This window comes from Suncus etruscus, chromosome 4, assembly GCF_024139225.1.
Source record: "Suncus etruscus isolate mSunEtr1 chromosome 4, mSunEtr1.pri.cur, whole genome shotgun sequence".
Classification (NCBI taxonomy): domain Eukaryota; kingdom Metazoa; phylum Chordata; class Mammalia; order Eulipotyphla; family Soricidae; genus Suncus; species Suncus etruscus.
Window position 1 is genome coordinate 45501183 of NC_064851.1, and position 21742 is coordinate 45522924.

The 21742-nt window shown below is 40.7% G+C and overlaps 1 protein-coding gene and 1 non-coding gene across 3 annotated transcripts in view; one reads left to right on the forward strand and one right to left on the reverse strand.

Moving 5' to 3' along the window:
- The window catches only part of EVI5 (ecotropic viral integration site 5), a 171179-nt gene that overhangs the window by 88468 nt on the left and 60969 nt on the right, over window positions 1-21742 (reverse strand). For both annotated transcript variants that reach the window (XM_049772197.1, XM_049772198.1), the window contains 5 exons: window positions 20617-20742; window positions 17960-18103; window positions 16796-16885; window positions 16605-16702; window positions 7564-7624 (listed from right to left, as the gene is read on the reverse strand). In XM_049772197.1, coding sequence (XP_049628154.1) covers window positions 7564-7624; window positions 16605-16702; window positions 16796-16885; window positions 17960-18103; window positions 20617-20742 — 519 coding nt within the window. The remainder of the gene's footprint in view (window positions 1-7563; window positions 7625-16604; window positions 16703-16795; window positions 16886-17959; window positions 18104-20616; window positions 20743-21742) is intronic.
- Window positions 6340-6446, forward strand: LOC126008409 (U6 spliceosomal RNA). Its single transcript, XR_007495742.1, has one exon. It is a non-coding gene; the product is annotated as a U6 spliceosomal RNA (small nuclear RNA).

A 21742-nucleotide genomic window follows, 5' to 3' on the forward strand; every position in this document is an offset into this window, starting at 1 on the left:
AAAAAAAAAAAAAAAAAAGTTGGATTCTCATCTCTTCGCTTCAGTTATGCTTTGCACCAGGCATACTTCCCACCAAATTCTGCTCTCCTTTCCATGTTGACATATCTAGCTCCATCACTTCCTTCCCATGTTTACTCAAAATTTACCTGGTCAACTTCTCTAACTTTTTAATTCAAAGATTACCATTTTGTTTCCCATATCCTAAAGTATCTTTTCTCCTGCTTAATACTTATCATCATCTAAAGTAGTAAACATTTTACTTTTCTGTTTAAGATCTGGCTAGATGTATGAACAGGAACTGCCTACACATAGAGAAGAACTGGTCTATTTCATAAACAGACCAAAGAACTAAAGAGTAGTTCTTTGGTATATCATGAACACTTGTTGAATAACTTTTTTTTTGGGGGGGGGGGTTGGGTCACACCCGGCAGTGCTCAGGGGTTACTCCTGGCTGTCTGCTCAGAAATAGCTCCTGGCAGGCATGGGGGTGGGGGACCATATGGGACACCGGGATTCGAACCAACCACCTTTGGTCCTGGATCGGCTGCTTGCAAGGCAAACGCCACTGTGCTATCTCTCCGGGCCTGTTGAATAACTTCTTAAATGAATTATGGTCCTGTTAAAAGGGGAAAGCCCAAGTTCTTCTTAAATTAATACATTAAAATCTGTCTTAGAAAGCAGTACAGGGGCCAAAACTGCCTTGCACGCTGCTGATCCACATTCAAACCCGGAATTCCATATAGTCCCCCAAGCCTGCCAAGAGTAACTTCTGAGAGCAAAGTCAGGAATAACCCAAGTACTCCAGGTGTTAACCCCCCCCCCCTCCAGCTCCTGCCAAAAAATAAAAGAAGAAAAAGAAGAAAGAAAGCAGTACAGGGAATACACTGAAGATCACATAAAAGATTTAGTGGGGGGGCCGGAGAGATAGCGTGGAGGTAAGGCATTTGCCTTTCATGCAGGTCATTGGTTCGAATCCCGGCGCCCCATATGGTCCCCCGTGCCTGCCAGGAGCAATTTCTGAGCCTGAAGCCAGGAATAACCCCTGAGTACTGCTGGGTGTGACCCAAAAAAAAAAAAAAAAAAAAGATTTAGTGGGGCCAAAGTGATAAAACAGCAGTTAAGGTATTTGTCTTGAAAGAAGCTGACCTGGTTTCGATCCCTGGCATCCCATATGGCCCCCTGAAACTGCTGAGAGTAATTTCTGAGTGCAGGAGTAACCCCTGAGCACCACCAAGTATAACCCCTACCCCTAGCAACCCCATAATAAAAACCACAGGGGTGGGCAGGCTTTAGAATAACACAGATTTGGGCCCGGAGAGATAGCACAGCGGCGTTTGCCTTGCAAGCAGCCGATCTAGGACCAAAGGTGGTTGGTTCAAATCCCGATGTCCCATATGGTCCCCTGTGCCTGCCAGGAGCTATTTCTGAGCAGACAGCCAGGAGTAACCCCTGAGCAACGCTGGGTGTGGCCCAAAAAAAAAAAAAAGAATAACACAGATTTGAGTTTAAATACTCTGCTTTCACCAACCAAAATATGACCATGGCACAGTTGGGCTTTCAGAAGCTTAGTTTCTTTCTCAATAGAGCTACAAGGATCAAAACCCTTACATGAGGTTATTGTTAGGGAAAAAGAGGATCAAATACATGTAAATGATCTATTGTAAGGTGAGATGAGCTACAACCCTAGACAAAGATATTCCCACAACTTCCTCTTCCAAGTAACTTCTGGTGATAAGTAAAAGCCCACTAGAGTAATTTTGTTTCTCTCAAGCTTCCCCTTCCTAGTATGGAAAATTGGTTTGAATGAAGAAAGAGCAGTTCTGGCTTTTGGCTCTGGCAGAGGGAGCATATGGCAGAGAGAGGCCATGAAGTAAAAAGCAGACTAACTCTGATGCATGGTGTATTATTTCTCCACTGCTATCCTGTTTCATCAGACCATCCGCCGAAAGGGTTAGAAACACGGAGCATGGGGCAATCTCACAACCCTTGGATTGTTTTGTGGTCACACCTGCTGACACTCAGGGGTTACTCCTACCTATGCACTCAGAAATTGCTCCAGGCTTGGGGGACCATATGGGACGCTGGGGGATAGAACCAAAATTCATCTTAGGTTAGCGCATGCAAGGCAAGCACCCTACCGCTTGCGCCATTACTCCAGCCCCACAATCTGTGGATTTTTATTTTAAAACCTATCACATAATGTTTAAGTATATGTCTCAACCTCACACCGATGGAAAATTGTTAAATCATAGGTGACTTAAATTAACATTTGTTGTTTCCTTTTTTAACATTAAATAATAAATAGAAAAGTGTTTTTATATTATTCTGGTATTTATCATATCTAGAATGTAACTTCTAACTATAAAAATAGAATTTTTAATACCTTTGATTTCTTAGGCTTTACATCTCTATATCCCAAACTCCAGTTTAAATGTAAATACTAGATTATTGGTCATATATGTGTCTTAAACAAAATAATACTGGGGATAACGGTCTTCTTTCCAGATCTGTGAGTCATCCTAATATAAACTAGAATTTTAGTATTTCTTTTTTTTTTTTTTTTTTGAATTTTAGTATTTCTTACCTTTCCCCATTCCAGGTTAAATATTAGTGGATTGAAAGAAGATACTGATAAAGGTATTACTATTAAAAATTTCACACAATGGGGGCTGAAGAGATAGCACAGCGGTAGGCAATTGCCTTGCATATGGCCAACAAAGGACAGACCAGGGTTCGATTCCTGACATTTCATATGGTCCTCTGAGCCTGCCAGGAATGATTTCTGAGCGCAAATCCAGGAGTAACCCCTGAGCACAGCCAGGTGTGGCTCAAAAACAACAAAAAATTCACACAATAAAATATAAAATTCTCTATATGAGACTATTATTATTAAAATCTGCCTATAAGGGGCCGGAGAGATAGCATGGAGGTAGGGCGTTTGCCTTTCATGCAGAAGGTCATCGGTTTGAATCCCGGCATCCCATATGGTCCCCCGTGCCTGCCAGGAGCAATTTCTGAGCATGGAGCCAGGAATAACCCCTGAGCACTGCCGGGTGTGACCCAAAAACCAAAAAAAAAAAAAAAAAAAAAAAATCTGACTATAACACTTATAGAAAAGGAGTGAAGCTACTTGTCACTTCTTGAGGGAGTGGAGCAATAGACATAAATAAGGCATTTCATGCACCTGAACTGGTATCCTTTATGGTTCACTGTGCACTGCCAGGAGTAATTCCTGAATGTAGAGCCAAAAGTAATCCCTCAGCATTGTCAGGTGTGGCCCAAAAACAAATAAAAAAAAAAAGAGATCCAGAACAACAGTAGTAAGTAAGGAAATTGCTTGTATATGGCAGACCAAGCTTAGATCCATGGCACTACATATGATCCTCTGAACCCTTCCAGGAGTGATACCTGAGCACAGAGCCAAGAGTAAGCCCTATGTACAACCTAGTGAGTCCCTCTCCTCCCCCACAAAATCACATCTTGGAGTTGGAGAGATAGTAAAGCAGGTAAGGCACTTGCATGGTGAACCCAGATTTGATTCCAGCATCCTCTGCCCAGGTAAATTATAGTTAAAGAAAAAATTGGGGGGCCGGAGAAATATAGTACGGTAGCAGGACATTTGCCTTGCACACAGCCAACCCAGGATGGACCCAGGTTCGATCCCTATGATCCCATATGGTCCCTGAGCCTGCCAGGAGTGATTTCTGAGCACAGAGCCAAAAGTAAACCCTGGCCACTGGGTGTCCCCAAAACAAACAAACAAACAAAAAAATGGGGGGTAACATTTAATAGTATCAAAACCTAATTTTCTTTACTTCTATATCAAAGGTAATGATCAGATTATTTACTTGACTAAGGAACAATATAAGTAAGACTATATCCCTGAGTTTTTTTAAGGTAAACCAAAGCAAGAAAATATTAGTTTAATGGAACTCACCCCTCATAGAAGGAACTATAGTGGGGAAAGGAAGAGAATGAGTAAAAAATTAGCATTTTCCATCCTAAAGGCTATAATACTAGTCTAATTAATTGTAACTAAACTGGATGTCTGTTATGACTAAGATGAAGTACTTGACAGAAATTAAAAAAGTTAATAAACAGCCATTTTTGTATCATATAAGCAAAAATATAAAGTACAGTACCACAAAAAATGTTTTGGTATTGTTCTTTGAGGACAAGAAGGAATGAAGAAAATGACAAAAATGTTAAGTGTAAGATAATTCTGTAGAAACAAGATTTTTAGAAAAGGAACAGACTACCTCCAAGATAAGCATACTTTATTTACCTGGTAAATTCTACCTATTTCTTAAAACTGCCTTTTGCAATTCTTCTTTGTAAGTACTTTTATATCCACTGTTTTTGCCTAAGACACATCGAATGGGCATCCAAAGATCATTTTGTTAATTATGTGAGCTTTATAAAATTCTGGGACTCATGAAATAGTACAAAGCAGGGTGCTTGTCTTGCAATGTGGCCAACTTGGGTTCAATTCCTGGCACCCCTTATGGTCCTCAAGCTATCAACAGGAGTGGTCTCTGAGAGCAAAGCCAGGAGTAATCGCTGAGGTGTGGAAAAAAATACAAAGCACAAAAACAAAAACAAAAAACACGCAACTATATAGCTTTGTACAGAAAGCTGTGCAAGAAAACTGAAAATATAGATTAAAATTTGCTAACGGGGCTAGACAATATAGCACAGTGGGCAGGATACTTGCCTTGCACATGGCCAACCTGGGTTTGGTCCCTGGCATCTCATATGGCCTCCTGAGCCTGTCAGGAAACTGAGCACAGAGCCATGAGTAACCCCTGAACCCTACCAGGTATGGCCCAAAAAGCAAAACAAAACAAAAAAATTGTTAAATATCTTTAAGTTCTTTTGGTTCTATAGTCATGTGACTTCATTCTAGAAGAAACTTAAGGGCAATGACTGTTCAAAGAACCGTGGTGTGTGTGTGTATGTGTGTCTGTGTGTGTGTTCAATAACAGCATAGAGAAATGAGCAGGATGGCTTCCCATCCTCATAGTCTTGATTTGCAGTTCCAAATATTCGTGGCATGCGATAACCCATACTCTCTCCCCACTCATCAGGACGATGTGCTTTTTACTTTCAGTAGACTGAAGTGAAGGGTCTGACTTTATCTTACCCTTACTCATGGTACCTAGAAGAAAAGCAAATGGTAGAGCAGCAATTGGGTGACAGAGTTGTAAGGAAAACATCCACAGGGGCTTTTTCTTTCTTCCTCTCTCTCTCAGTCTTTGAAATATATAGAAGTATCTATTTCTAATTCATATGGAACAGGTGATAGAAATGGGAGAGCAGTCTAGAAAAAGCAGAGAAAGAAAACCTCTCCCTTGGGGCCGGCGAGGTGGTGCTAGAGGTAAGGTGTCTGCCTTGCAAGCGCTAGCCAAGGAAGGACCACGGTTCGATCCCCCGGCATCCCATATGGTCCCCACAAGCCAGGGGCGATTTCTGAGCACTTAGCCAGGAGTAACCCTGAGCGTCAAACGGGTATGACCCGAAAAACCAAAAAAAAAAAAAAAAACAAACACCTCTTCCAGGAAGCAAGAGGCTAGAGCACAACTACAGGCTCAGTGCTCTGGTTGGTGTTCAGGGGACCAAAACTGGTGGTGTTCAGGAAATCAATTTGGGTTTCCTGCATACAGAGAGCTTGTACTTCCCAGGAAGGTTTTGAGAAAGATCTTAGCCCAGAGAGATAGCACAGCGGTGTTTGCCTTGCAAGCAGCCGATCCAGGACCTAAGGTGGTTGGTTTGAATCCCTGTGTCCCATATGGTCCCCCGTGCCAGCCAGGAGCTATTTCTGAGCAGACAGCCAGGAGTAACTCCTGAGCACCACTGGGTGTGGCCCAAAAACCAAAAAAAAAGAAAAAAACTTAGGGGTAGGGCAGTGGTAGTGCATGCGGCCAACCTGGGACAGATCCAGGTTCAATCCCCGGCATCCCATATGGTCCCCAGAGCCTGCCACAGGTGATTTCTGAGCACAGAGCCAGGAGTAATCCCTGAGCGCCGCTGGGTGTGGCCCAAAATCAAACAAACAAAAAACCAAAAAACAAAAAATGAAAAAGTGTAGAAGCAAAGAAGTAAAATGAAAGAAATTGGTTCAGCCTGGCACTGAATTTCTTCACTAACTCATGCTCCTACTCATCAACCTTATCCTGAAACACTGGCAAAAAAGCCAATAAAACTTTCCTTAATTCCCACCCCAAACAACACCCATGTTCCTCAATGTAGAATTTATACCCAATAGTGGATACAAATAAAAATGATAATAAGTGAGGAGATATAGAATGTTCATGAAAATGCAAACAAAAAATTTAAGGTGTGCTCGCTTCGGCAGCACATATACTAAAATTGGAACAATATAGAGAAGATTAGCATGGCCCCTGCGCAAGGATAACACGCAAATTCGTGAAGCGTTCCATATTTTAAAAAAAAAAAAATTAAGGTATATTTAGAAATTTCTATAGCCTCAAAACTTTTTTTTTTTCTGGTTTTTGGGTCACACCAGGCTGCATTCAGGGGTTACTCCTGGCTCTCTGCTCAGAAATCGCTCCTGGCAGGCACGGGGGACCATATGGGATGCTGGGATTCTACCACCATTGGTCCTGGGTTGGCCGCTTGCAAGGCAGACACCCTACTGCTGCGCTAACTTTCCGGCCCACTCAAAACTATTCTTTTTTAGGGAAGTGAGTACTTTAAATTATAACCTTGGCTTACAGATGGGAAAACAACTAGCCTAAATTTTCTAAAACTCTAAGTCATATTTAGTTTCAGTGCCGTGACTTGTTTTATTTGTTCTGTTTTTGAGGCATCATTTAAAAGTATGCTAAGGTGTACTGATAATTATCTTCTTCATGAAGTATTATCCCCCACAACCCAACAAATCTAAAATAAATAAAAGGCCTTTCTCTTTCATACTAGAATTAAAACAACTTCAGTTAATATCGATTTTTAAATGCCTATTTCAAACTATAATTTAGGGTGATAGTAAATAAATTTATCAATAAATAAATACAAAATTCACTGCTAGGGGCCAAAGAGATAGCACAGTGGTGGGGCATTTGCCTTGCATGTGGCCGACCTGGGAGGGACCCAGTTCAATTCCCACATCCCATTTTGTCCCCCAGCCTACCAAAGGTGATTTCTGAGTGCAGAGCCAGGAGTAGCCGGAGTGCCGCTGGCTGTGGCCCAGAAACCAATCAATCAATCAATGAAAGTTTTTTTTTAAAAAATTCACTGCTGGGGCCGGCGAGGTGGCGCTAGAGGTAAGGTGTCTGCCTTGCAAGCACTAGCCAAGGAAAGGACCATGGTTCGATCCCCCGGCGTCCCATATGGTCCCCCCAAGCCAGGGGCAATTTCTGAGCTCGTAGCCAGGAGTAACCCCTGAGCATCTAACAGGTGTGGCCCGAAAAACCAAAAAAAAAAAAAAAAAATTTCACTGCTAAATTTACTACAGATAACAAATTATAAATATAACCTAACATTTATTGCCAAATAACTGAATCAAGTTATGTGCAATACTTTTAGAAGTCCTGAAATGCTTACTTTAATTTCAACTTGCTCTTCCATTTCTTTAGTTTTTATTGTAGTGTATTCCTTTTCAAGCCTAAGAAGAAAGAAGATTGTTAAAGGTATGGATTTATTTCAAAGCAAGTATTAAATTATAAAACAGAAAAATAATACTGTCATGCAAAATATTTTTAACAGGTTCAGCTTGTTTATTAACTTATGTTTATAACTTGGGCTACTCAAGGGAGGAACCATCTGAATAGTTAATAAATTAGTACAAACTACTTCTTCAAGGGACTAGAGCAATTGAATGACAGATAACGCACTTGCCTTGCTACATGACCAATCCCAGTTCAATCTCTAGCATCCCATGTGGTCCTCTGAGCACCACCAGGAGTAATTCCTGAGTACAGAGCCATGAGTAACCTCTGAGCATCACCCAAAACAAAACACCAAAACTAAGCAAAATGTTACCCACAAATTAGAAAAAAAATACACACACACACACACAAAAATAAAAACTTTAGAAAGTGAAATATATGGGGCCAGAACAATAGCACAGCAGTAGGGCATTTGCCTTGCAACATGGCTGACCCAGGAGTCCCAGCATCCCATATGGTCCCCGAGCCTGTCAGTAGTAATTTCTGAGCACAGAGCCAGGAGTAACCTGAGCGCCGCCAGGTATGTAGCCCCCCAAAAATAAATTCTCAATTGAATTATCATGATATGCAAAATTATTTATGTCTGAGTTTCAGTCATACAATACAAAATACCCTTTACCAGTGCACATTTCCTACCACCAATGTCCCCAGTTTTCTTCCCCACTTCTCCTTCTAGCTCTCTCTTTCTTTTTTTCCTTTTAGAAATGCAATATTGTTACTGAAGGGGTAATATAACCCTTTATCTTCTTTCCATACCCAGTTTTTGTCCAGAGTGATCATTTTCAACTATCACCACCACAGTGGTCTCTTATGTGCCCTATTGCACTCCCCTCCCACTGACGTTTTAAGTGGGATATAACTCATTTAATTTCTCAGTAATATCTATACTATAAGTAGCAAAAGCATTTTATTTTTAAAGCTATGAATTAAATTTTATTTTCATTCTATTATTAATTTGTCTTCCTAATTCAAAACATATATTTGTTTTAATACACAAAAATATGTGTATTAATCCTCCCATAATCACTTCTATTTTTTCGATTCTAATTTTGTTTTAGTCACATGCAGCAATGTAGGTTACTCATAGCTCTGCACTGAGAAATTAATCCTGGTGGGCTCAGGGGACTATCTGGGAGTCCATGGATCCAAACCAGGTTGACCACATGCAAAAAAGCATGGTGGTAAAGCATCAAGGGAGCAAATAGCTTCAAAAGCCACATTACCAGAGAGGTGAAGAAGTCTCATCGTTACAGGCCTAGTACTGTGGCATTATCAGAAGTTTACTGAACTTCTGATTTGTAAACTTCCCTTCCAGCAACTGGTGAAAATCAGGACTTCAAAACAGATTTGTACTTCCAGAATAAATTTGCAGAAGGTCAAGTGAGGCCTACCTGGTTGGCCTTTTTGAAGATACTGAGTTGTCTGCTATCCATGCCAAACGTGTAACAATTACGTCAAAAGACATCCAGATAGAACGCGACATACATGGAGAATGTGCTTAAAAATCCACTATGATGGAATGCAGTTCATTTTTTTGTATTTTTAATATCTTTTTTAATTAATATCTTTATTTAAACACCTTGATTACAAATATGATTGTAGTTGGGTTTCAGTCCCAACTTCACCGGTGCAACATTCCTACCACCAATGTCCCAAATCTACACTATTTCATTACTTTACTAATTCTTCTTCTGTGTCTACCCTAATTCTATCTCCTCCAAGGTCTATTCTCCACACAGCAACCATTGAACTTCTGTTAAAAATATAAGTCCTTCCTCTGTCCTCTCTTTTTTGGAAGCCCTATAATGCAAATGTTGATCTTCACAGTACTCTACCATATATCAATTTTTAATTTAAAATTTAAATTAAAAATTTAATTGTAAAAATTATTTTGTTCTTTATTGATGGTTTCCTCAACTTTATCCTCAAGCTTAGGTTCATTATTCTGTCTCCTCCATTCTTCTGTTGAGTCCTGCTGTTGTGTTTTTTAATTCAACTACTATTGAATTAATTCAATTAAGCAATTTTGGATTTTCCTCACTTCTTCCTTCATACTCTGACCTCTTTCCCTTATTCATTTCAGTGAACCAATAAGACTTTCAAAGTCTTCCTTGAGTAGCTTAGAAAATTTTCATGTGCTTAGGAACCTTCCTTGGCGTTTGACTTCATTTGTCAATAAAGGGGAATTTCTTTATTTATTCTTTATGCTTGGTGCCATGTGAGAGGTAGAGATAAATGGCTGAGTTTGAATCAACAAGGGCAGCAAACCAGGGATTCACCACTGCAACCTGACGCAGTGACCAGTTCTGAGTGAATAAACTCATAGTCTATGTGGACCCAGGCAACTACTTGTAATTTGAAGCTATAGTGCCCTCAAGTAGCCACAGCATCTAGGTCTAGAAGACTTGGACTCTGACCCAGTCTTCAGTTGTTGGTGTCTTATAGTATATATGGTATCAAAGTTCAGCTGGCCCAGACAGGAACTAGAAAACATAGAAGCATGTATCTATGAATAGCTGTCCAACAAGCTGAGCTTTGCAGCTAACTGGGAAATGTTATTTGCCAACACCTGGTAGCAATTTTAGTGCCAAGGTCCACAGATCAGTGTTGTGAAAGGTTACATGTGTTTGACAAGGCCTGGGGTACTACCAGTTGGAGTAGTTCTAGACTGCTACCAGATGTTCAAAATCATGTGTGTGCCAGTATACTTGAGTACTACCTTTGATGAGGTTTGTATTCTGACCAGGACAGGACAGTCAGTTACACTGAAATAGGACTGTGCCAAATTCAAACAGGCCTGTTGGCTGCCTGAGACCCTGAAATTCGCCAGCTGGATGGGGGATGAAGCCACGTGGCTGGGGCCTAAGCACAAAGGCCTCCATCCATCGCCATCCAGCCCCATCGTTAACTATTTAATGCTACATCTGGCGCTCCGAACTTTAACCTGAATCCTGCACCCAAAAAAACAGCAAATATGGTAATATTTCTGCTCTTCGGTTTAATTTTCGCTTTGTTCAAATGCAGTCAGCCCAAAGTGTTTGGCCACGTGAAGCCATGTTCAAACATGGCCGTGACCCCTTCTAGGGAAACAAGGGCAATTAAAACAAAAGAGGTGGAAGCTTGCATCACCTCCAGCCCAGGCCCAGGCCCAAAACTGAAACTTTGTTACAAGAAACAAAAACCTGGGCCTCTTCAAACACTTATTAAAAGTCTAAATTGGAAACGGAGGAGAAAAAAGACTGTATTTAAAGTGGACTGATTTTCTGAAAATGACCTTTGGCTTGAATTTGGATTTCGACTTTGGAAATTTCGAACTGAACTTTTAGTTTAAATCACTTGGAACTCTGAACATCCAAAGTGCTCCCAGAGGGGAAAAAAGGCAGCGGTGAAGCCCCTGCGGCAAAAAGCTCCAAGCGGCAAGCTCCAAGCAGCTCGGCTCGGCTGGGATCTCGGCTGAAATCGGCTTGGCTGGGCTCAGCTTTGCCCAGAAAAGCGAAAAACCTGGAATCCTCGCTCCAGATCACAAACCGGCAGCGGAGCCTGGAACTACGGAAGAAAGCCACGTGGTAAGATCAGCGTGGGACAAACCAACATCTGAACTTTAAAAGTTTACAAAAGCCACGTGGTGAGATCAGCGTGGGACAAATTAATCTAAACTATGGTTTTAGGTGTAGAAAATTAGTGGGTAGTAATATTTTACTCATAGTTGGTGATGGAATAAGTTTTAATTAGTTAGTGGTTAAAAAATAAAAATATAAGGGAGGTAATACAGATTAGCCCATTTTAACATCTAATTTCTAACCACCTGCATCTTTGTCTTAGTCATTTTCTTTATGATTTAAATGTGTTTTGTTGTCTTTCAAAGTTAATATTTTCAATTGCAAAATGTTTTACTGTGTATTTTAATGTACTTAGCCTGTTTTTAAAATGTATGTTATGCATGTATGCTAAAGTACTTGTGTATAGGAAAAATATAGGAACAGTGAAGTTCCCCCAATATAGTTTAAAAATATAGGAACATGAAAGTTCCAAAATAGTGCTTGGTAAAAAAGCATTAATAGAATTTTAGGTTACAGATGTAAAGTATATTTTGCAAATGATATGTTTTTGAAAAGGGCTGGTATATTAATTTTCACTTTATTTCGTTGGCGCATGAAAATATTTAAAAAAGGGGGAAATGTGGTGTACCCCAAGACCCACCCATATCTGGGAGGAGTTTTGGGAACCGGATAATAGGTGTAACTACCTGCAAGACCTCCCATTTCTGGGAGGGGTCTGGAAAAGGATAGATAAACCTCTGAGCCAGGGGATTCGGGCTTTTTGCCGTTTCTCTCTTGGCCCGGCTTGGCTTCCTGGCTTTTGCCTTTTGGCCCTGCTGGGCTCTCTGGGGGATATGGCTGAAAGAGGATAAGACGCAGGGCAAGCCTAGAATGGCTGTATGCTTGAAAGGTTATGAGTAGGCCACACACATGTGGTGGTTAGGGCCTTAATAAAGATAATGCTTCCTGAGGTCTGCCTGCTTATGAGTCTGATTCCGCCGTTCGCCTAACCTGGGACCCGCCGGCTGCATGGGGGTTGCAGAGCCACATGGCCTGAATGGCATCCACCACCATCCAGCCCCATCGTTAATTATTTAACACAACATAGAAGCATGTATCTATGAATAGCTGTCCAACAAGCTGAGCTTTGCAGCTAACTGGGAAATGTTATTTGCCAACACCTGGTAGCAATTTTAGTGCCAAGGTCCACAGATCAGTGTTGTGAAAGGTTACATTTGTTTGACAAGGCCTGGGGTACTACCAGTTGGAGTAGTTCTAGACTGCTACCAGATGTTCAAAATCATGTGTGTGCCAGTATACTTGAGTACTACCTTTGATGAGGTTTGTATTCTGACCAGGACAGGACAGTCAGTTACACTGAAATAGGACTGTGCCAAATTCAAACAGGCCTGTTGGCTGCCTGAGACACTTGATTTTAAGTGTTCAGGAGGTACCTTTACATCACTTTCCAATGGCTTGGGGAGCAGTGACCAGGAAGTTCAAAGTCATTAAGTGTCCAGCAATAATTATCTACCACAATCTTTGGGTCTTGGGGCTTTGGAATTTGGGCTTCAGATTTCAAATGGCCCAGGTAGCATGAGGATGAGGTAGAGATAGGAGGGTTCTGACCACCAGTATTGAAAAGTCCTAAACGATGGTTATGGGTTCTCAATATTAATAGCTTGGTCATTCCCCAGCTGCCCTACTGAAATCACACAGGTCTGTGTATAAGTAGACAAACTATTTCTGGGGAGGTCAAGTTTAAGAGACAAAAAGGAACCTCAATCACAGAGACTGTCCCCTCTGTTGAATGGCTGCCTAAATGCCTACAAAGAAAGCAAGGGTTCACTGCAGTTGGGGGCAGCTCTTTGGGAGGCATAGCCTGTTTGCTGGCAGACAACTGTGGGCTGGAAGAGGCTGTGTCTGTTTTCAAGACTAAACAGGTACCACTCTGCCACCAATCTGCTCTACTACACAAGTCACCTCTGGAATGGTGTCTTCCAGTCAGATTGCCAGAGGTTCGAGAGACAAAGCTCGCAGCAGGCTCCATGCAGACTCTTAATTCCCATTTAGAAGTGAAAACTACGTATTGCTGGGGAGTGAGAACTTATCTTGACCCTGTTTCACAGGGCAGCATTTGGAACTCATAAATGTTTTATTTATTGGCACTATTGGTCTCTGGAAAAGATTTGTTTCCCATAGCCGGATCCACAGTCTCATTCCAATGCTTCTTGTCTTTAGGTAATGCCCTTCCGACATGACACCCTCACCCTCACCATCACCTTCACTCCTATCCCATGCACAAAGTCAGACACAGCTCCTGAGTACTCCTAAGTGTGGCCCCCAAACAAAACAAAACAAACAAAAAAACTCTTATCCTTAACCTTTCCCTTCCTTTTCGATAGCCTCTAATGAGTTTTACCCATTGTTTTTTTTTGTTTTGGGGCCACACCTAGGAGTTGTTTTGGTGATGCTCAGAGCTTATTCCTGACTATGTGCTCAGAAATTGCTCCTGGCTTAGGGAACCATATGGGATGCTGGGGATCAAACCACGGTTTGTCCTGGGTCAGCTGCATGCATGGCAAACGCCCTACCACTGTGCTATTGCTCCAGCACCAAGTTTTATATATTAAATGTGTTCTTATTCTTACAGATTGTACACAGAAGTGAAATCACTGAAAACAGTACTCATGTTTCTATTTAAATTATTTTACTAAGATAAACCCTGATAGTCCACTATGTTGTCCCAAATGGCATGATTTCACCTTTTCTTTAGTTACATATATATCTCAATTTCTTTAATCACTTGTCAGTCAATGGGCACATAATGTTGTTTTTCATTTTCAGCTATTTCTTGTAAAAAGTTGTATGCAACTCTGAATCTGATAAAATATCAAAAGTGAGATAACAAAAACACATGAGCTGGAGTTATACTACAGCATGTACAATGTTTGCCGTGCACATGACTGATCTGGATGCTTGATCCCAAACACCCCTTTTGGTCCCCAACCATAGCCAGGAGTGATTCTTGAGCACAGAACCAGAACTAAACCTGAATACCTCTAGGTACGGCCCCAAAACAAAAGCAAAAACAAAAAAAGGAACTTCCATTTAAAAATATTTGAGAGATCTCTATAATGGCCTTATTTCATAATTACACCACTTACATTCTCACCAACAATGTATTCTTTCTCTCCAATATTTGTTTGTTTTTAGTTTCTGGGTCATACTCAGCAGAGCAAAGGGACTCTGCACCAGTGCAGTCTCCTGAAGAGACTCAAGAAGCAATATGGGATGTTAAGGATCAAAACCGGGTCAGCTGCATATGCAAGTGCAGTCAGTACCTGCTATACTATCTCTCTGACCCTATTTGGTTTTTTCTTTGGATAACAGCCAATTCATACAGATATAGGGTGATCTAGTTATTTAAAGTTCTCTAATCATAATAATGATGCTGATAATCACCATCATCATTTTTTCATGAGCCTATTTGCCATCTGTATGTCTACTTTAGAGATTGTATTGATTTATACTCTATACTCATTTTTTAAAAATAACATTAGCTGTTTTATTTTATCAGTGTTTTATTTAATTTAAATATTAGCCCCTTGTCAGATGTATGATGTGCAAATATCCTCGCCCATTCGGCAGGATGTCTTTTCATTATGATGCAAGTTTCTTTCATTGTGCAGAAACTTTGTGTTTTTGAAGTAGGAAGTTTCTTTCATTATGCAGAAACTGCGTTTTTGAAGTAGTCTAAATTGTCTGTTTTCATTTTATTCCTCATTGCATTAGAATCAAGTCTTCCAAATATTTTACTAAGAGTAATGTCAAGGAGCATACTACCTATTAATGTTTTGTGTGAAGGTGGTTAGTGGTTTAGTTTCATTCTTTTGCATGTGGCTGTTCAGTAGAAAGAAGACTTTGAAGTTAATCAACAAGGGAACCAGAGCAACAGTACAGCAGGTAGGGCTACAGGGTAGAACACTTGCCTTGCATGCAGCAGACCTAGGTTTAATCCCCACCATCCCAGATGGTTCCACAAACACCACCAGGAATAATTTCTTCTGAGAGCCAGAAGTAATCCTTGAGCATTGCTGGATATGGCCCAAAATCAAAATACAAACAAACAAGAAAGAAAATACACAATAAAATGATTCTATGACTGATATTGAGAAATATTTGATGCCAAGTATTAAATTTACTATGTAATTCCCCTTCCCTTTTGTGTGTGTGTGTGGGTGGGGGGGAGTTGGGACAATGGATTGCACAAACTAGGCTGATTTTGTTGTGGTGCTTAATGGGTGCCATACACTTGTTCACACACTAGCCAGTGCATGCTTATACACATTCAGTTTATGGTGTGCTAGAGGCTACATTTTTTTATTGCAGCACTGGGAATTCCAAACAGCAGAGCACAGATCACACTTGGGTATGTGAGTGGTACTCATAAACAAATAGCCTCACCAGCTTCACATTTAAAAGGGAGGACCCAGGGCCAGAAAGATAGTACAGAGAACACTTGTTTTGTCAGGTGTGGTCCTAAACTTAAATAAATAAAAAATAAAAGGTAGGGGCCGGCAAGGTGGCGCTAGAGGTAAGGTGTCTGCCTTGCAAGCGCTAGCCAAGGAAAGGACTGTGGTTCGATCCCCCGTAGTCCCATATGGTTCCCACAAGCCAGGGGCAATTTCTGAGTGCTTACCCAGGAGTAACCCCTGAGCATCAAATGGGTGTGGCCCCTCAAAAAAACCTAAATAAATAAATAAATAAATAAATAAATAAATAAATAAATAAAAGGTAAGCCTTAAACAACTGGGCCCTAAATTTATTAAATATTAAACATTAATATCATCAAATAAAACATTGTGTTTTGTTTTATCTTGTTTTGGGGAGTCACACCCAGCAGCACTCAGGGGTTACTCCTCGCTCTGTGCTCAGAAATTGCTCCTGGCTTGGGGAACCATATGGGATGATGGGGATTGAACCCACATTCGTCCTGGGACGGCTGTGTACAAGGCAAGTGCCCTACCACTGTGCTACCACTCCATCCACAAATATTGTATTGGGGGGGATTTGGGCGACACCTAACAGAGCTCAGGGGTTACTCCTACTCCTGGTTTTGCATTCAGAAATCGCTCCTGGCAGGCTCAGGGAACCATATGGGAAGGCAGGGATCAAACTCAGGTCTGTCCCAGGTTGGCTGAGTGCAAGGCAAACACCTACCTGTTGTACTATCATTCTGGCCTCCACATTGCTTTTTTTTTTTTTAACTCAGGAGGAAAACCTTCCTTATATTCAAAATACTTTGCCACCTCTCTTTAATTTTCTATATGCTTCAACAAACCTCATAACTGAAAACTGAAATGTAAGTACTTACTTTTTCATTTTTTTCGAGTTATACTTGACTTGGTAAGCTGCCTGGATTAATTTGTCTGGACCCCCATCAAACTGATGTGGTATGACCTTCTGAAAATGCTAAGATACCATAAGAAAAATAAGAACTCTTTAGTACCACTTATTATTGAATAATAGTAAAATAATAATAAATAATAGAACTTATGAACTTACTTGTAACATCCCTTCCATGTCGAGTTGCATCAATTCTGCCTGATTCATTTGAAGAAGTGCTAATCCTACTCGAAACACTATCTCTAAACCCTGAAGAAATAAATCACAGAGTTAAATTTGTATTATTCTTCTATCCACAAAAATAAATCATCCAAAAGAATACTACAGTGAACTTTTAGGGATCTACTAAACAAAAAGCTGACACTTTCCATAGAATGGGTAAGCAAATGTTCAGGTCTTTTTTTTTACCTACAATAGACCAAAAGAAGATATAGAGCAGGGGTCTCAAACTTGTGGCCCGCAGACCGTTTGCAGCCCTCCGTACAACATTTTGTGGCCCGAGACCGGCCTTCAAATATCGCAGTATTCACGATTATTCGCTTACCGAATAATTGCAATAAAAATCGCATTAGTAAGAAAAAGATCGCATTAAACATTCTCATACCTGAGCAGTTCTGTTCGGGGTATACAAATGTTTAATGCGATTTTTTCTTACTAATGTGATTTTTTTTTTTTTTTTGGTTTTTTGGGGCCACACCCAGTGATGCTCAGGGGTTACTCCTGGCTATGCGCTCAGAAGTCGCTCCTGGCTTGGGGGACCATATGGGACACCGGGGGATCGAACCACGGTCCGTCCAAGGCTAGTGCTGGCAAGGCAGGCACCTTACCTCTAGCGCCACCGCCCGGCCCCTAATGTGATTTTTTATTGCTAATATTCGGTAAGCAAAATCCCTTATGCGGCCCTGCCTCACCCCGACTTTGCCTCCTGCAGCCCCCAGGTAAATAAAGTTTGAGACCCTTAATATAGAGGATAAATCCACAACTGTCACAGCTATTTTCCAAGAAAAACATCCTTGTATAATAAGTGGATGAACAAGATCTGACATGAAAACCCAAATGGATCAAACACAAATCATAGTTCACTAATTCCAAACTAAACTAATTTTTAAGCTAAGTATTACAAAGTGCTCTTCCCAAGATACTATTAATAGTAATCAAATGGGGAAACTAACACTCTACTAGTAGAATTGTTTAAGACTAGAGTCAATTCATATAAGCAATTCAGCACCAAACACAAGTCTCCTTTACTAGCCTCCCTCCTCATTGCCTTGAACTATTTAACTCAGAGATTACCTTTTATGGCTAGTCTATTCGTTTACTTACTTCAGACATGAAGATATCAAATATCCTTGTTGCAATTGGTAGTGGAAATGTTGTAAGAAATATAGTCAGAAACCAGGATGATGCATACATTGAGGTATGAAAACTTTGAGATTGGAAATGTACGAAGAGTTCTGGAAGATGTTCCTAAAAGTGGGAGTGGGGGTAAATTTAGTTATATCATAGTATAACAAAATATTTTAAAACAAATCATTGTATGCCCAATGGATCAACTTATACCAAATATAAGATAAGAAATCATGTGGAGAAGTTAAGATTCAGAAGCAGATACAACAGGACAGGGATACATAAGAATAAAAAGGGTAATAAAAGGGGGAGAGATCACTAAAGTGATATACAAGAAACCCTTCCGTACCAGTATTATTTCAGTAACAGTATGATAAACAACAGGGCTTTAAAAAATAAAAGTGGGGGCCGGGCGGTGGCACTAGAGGTAAGGTGCCTGGCTTGCCTGCGCTAGCTTAGGACGGACCGCGGTTCGATCCCCCGGCGTCCCATATGGTCCCCCAAGCCAGGAGCAACTTCTGAGCGCATAGCCAGGAGTAACCCCTGAGCGTCACAGGGTGTGGCCCAAAAACCAAAAAAATAAAAAATAAAAAATAAAAGTGGCCTGCCACAAAGGCAAGCAGATGAGTGAAAGAGAAACTGGGAACAGTGGTAGAGTGAAGTGAACAGCTGTAAGGCGATTGGTGTCTACACATTGTATGCCTGAAACTCAATCATGCATCACCTTGTAGTTCATGGTGACTCAATTAAAAAACAAACAAACAAAAACAAATAAATGGATCAGGGAGGGCTCAGTAACAAAAGGGCTGCCTTGCCATTCTAAGGATAGGACCTCTATGCCCCACATTATTCACATTGTCAGGCACAATCCACAGTGCTGTTTGGAAGCCCACCCACTACAAAGAGGTATGTCAGCTCCAGAAGCATGTAGCAGTCCCACATCCGTGCAAGCACCGCAAATGATAAAAAAAATATGCACACACTCCAGAGTGACTCCAAGCAAGGACTACAATGGGAATGTGGCACAAATACCACAACTAAAGAGCGGCTCCTTCTGAGCACCAGGGTTGAGGGGGCAAGAAGCACAATCAGGGGTGTCCACAGCCCCGTCACTGCAGCCAGAACAGAAAGGAAAGAGAAAAGAATAAAAATAAAATAATATGCAAACATATGCACTCCTTTTCTCCTACTGCATATATAGAAAAGCTAGAGGATTTTTAAGTGTTTATGAGAAAAGCTGCCAGAGAAAAGAAACGTGTAAAAATGGTTCTCGTGCCAGCTGAGTCATCAACCTATGCCCATAAATGTTGAATTTAAAGTTAAGTGATGCTATACACAACATTAAAGAGTAAACTTATTTGTGTGTATATGACATCAAAATTATATCCAGAAATGCAAAATATTTCAAAGATGTTTTCCATTCAATTTTGATTCCTCTTTTCCTTTTCCATTTATTCTGATTCAGACTCAGTCTGAACCTAGAAATGGAAAAGGATGGAAAAGGATGAAAAAGTGGGCCAGAACACAGTGGGTAGGGAATTTGCCTGGCACATAGCTGCTCCAGGTTCAATCCCTAGCATTCCATTTGGTCCCGGGCCTGGCAGGAGCACAGAGCCAGAGTAATATTTGAGTGTCGTTAAGTGTGGCCCAAAAGACAAAATGGGGGGTATTTTTAAGATGTTTATAGGTTAGCAGAAAAAAAGTAAGGAAAGAAGGGAAGTGCAGATAGGTAGATACTCTCAAAGAGAAAAGGACTGACAGCAGCATTATGAGGGCCTAGTCCCTGAGACCTCAGAGTCTCGGCACTGAGGGCCTACCCCTGGCTCTGCACTCAATGATCACTTTATCAATTATCAATTATCAATTATCACCTGGCAGGTGTTGGGTTCATGTGGAGTGCTAGGGATCAAACCCAATTTGGGTTTGGTCACATAAAAGGCAAATGAGCTACCCACTGTACATCTCACTGGTCCTTCATCTTTGAGTTTCAACTGATTTCTAGCAGCTATGCATGAAAGAAATCTCTACAACTGCTACATTTTTCTGCAATCTCCGCATTAGTTACAAAACCGTGTGTGTCATCATCAGCCTCAGTTTAAGATGCTGGGATCATAGAAGAGTAACAAGATATAAATAATGGGACATATTCAGTGAAGTCATGCACTTGGGCACTGGGATCGTTATACATTTGGCATGAATATTTATCATTTGAATGTAAAGATTACAGTCAAGTTCCAGACTGTCAGCTACTTACAGAAAACACTTCACTGGAAAGTAGTTTTAAATTATTTTAAGTGGGGGCTGGAGAGATAGCATAGTGGTAAGGCGTTTGCCTTGCAAGCGGCCAACCCAGGACCCACAAAGATTCGAATACCGGCATCCCATATGGTCCTCCGTGCCTGTCAGGAATGATTTCTGAGCAGAAAGCCAGGAGCAACCCCTGAGCGCCACCAGGTGTGGCCCAAATGCCAAAATATATTATAAGTGACCAACAAATGACTGTGATTAAAGCATGGTGGGCTATTATTTTAATTGCTTCGATGTTTTTGACACAAAATCCATTTAGTTGGCATTCAACAAAGTCAACAAAAAATATAAAGGCAATGTATCCTTTGTTAACAATTTCCTTTTACCTGTATCATGCATTCAAACTGGTACATACAAAGACCCAATTCTGCCATACTTGGCTTAAAAAGTTCACGAAGTCTATAATCTTGCATTAATTTAACAAATACACAGAAAGCTTCTTCTTCTGGCATCTACAATAAAAGAGAAAAACAACACAGATTAATGTTTTGTGGTACGCAAATGTATAGAATGAAAATTATGTACCCATCCAACCATAAAAACTATTTTGAATGGCCATGCAATGCAATGGTATACCAAAAAAGAATTATGAATGCTCATTTAGGCCGGAGAAATAGCACAGCAGTAGGGCATTTGCCTTGCATACAGCTGACCTAGAAGGACCCGGTTCGATTCCTGGCATCTCATATGGTGCCCCAGCCTGCCAGGGGCAATTTCTGAGTGCAGAGCCAGGAGTAGCCCCTGAGCACCGCTTGGTGTGGCCCAACAACCAATTAATCAATAAATAAAGTTTTTTAATAAAAAAGGAATACATGGCCAAAGCAATGGCACAGGCATTAAGGCATTTGCCTTGCACACGCTAACTTAGTACAGACCGCAGTTCGATCTCCCAGTGTCCCATGTGGTCCCCCAAGTCAGGAGCGATTTCTGAGCGAATAGCCAGGAGTAACCTCTGAGCATCATCAAGTGTGGCCCAAAAACAAACAAACAAACAAACAAAGGAATGCTCATTTGTATATACAATGGACTTCAAAGGAAATAATCTCAAAAGATCTCTAAGTGTATTTCTTACTGAAGATTCTAATAACAATACATTTTTCCTTGGTTTGACATAACTATGGACACAAGCCTAGAGTTCTTCTTGTTGAAACCTGTACTTAGTCTAAGCACAGTGACACAATTCAGCTATGGATGCCTTCTCTGTCAATCCTACCAAGTCCACTCTATTAATTTATCTAAGTCACACAAGAAGCTCAGTGTTCCAGAACATTTATCTTAAGTAGTTCGTTATAAAGACTCTTTAAACACATTCCCTAACCCTTTCCCAGAACACATTTTGAAACTCATAATCTGTCATTAACAAAATGCCTCCTTGTATCCTCAATCTGTTTTTCCATTATTCCTTTCACCTTCTTGTCTAACTAAAATCTGGTTCTACCTTAAGAAAACCTC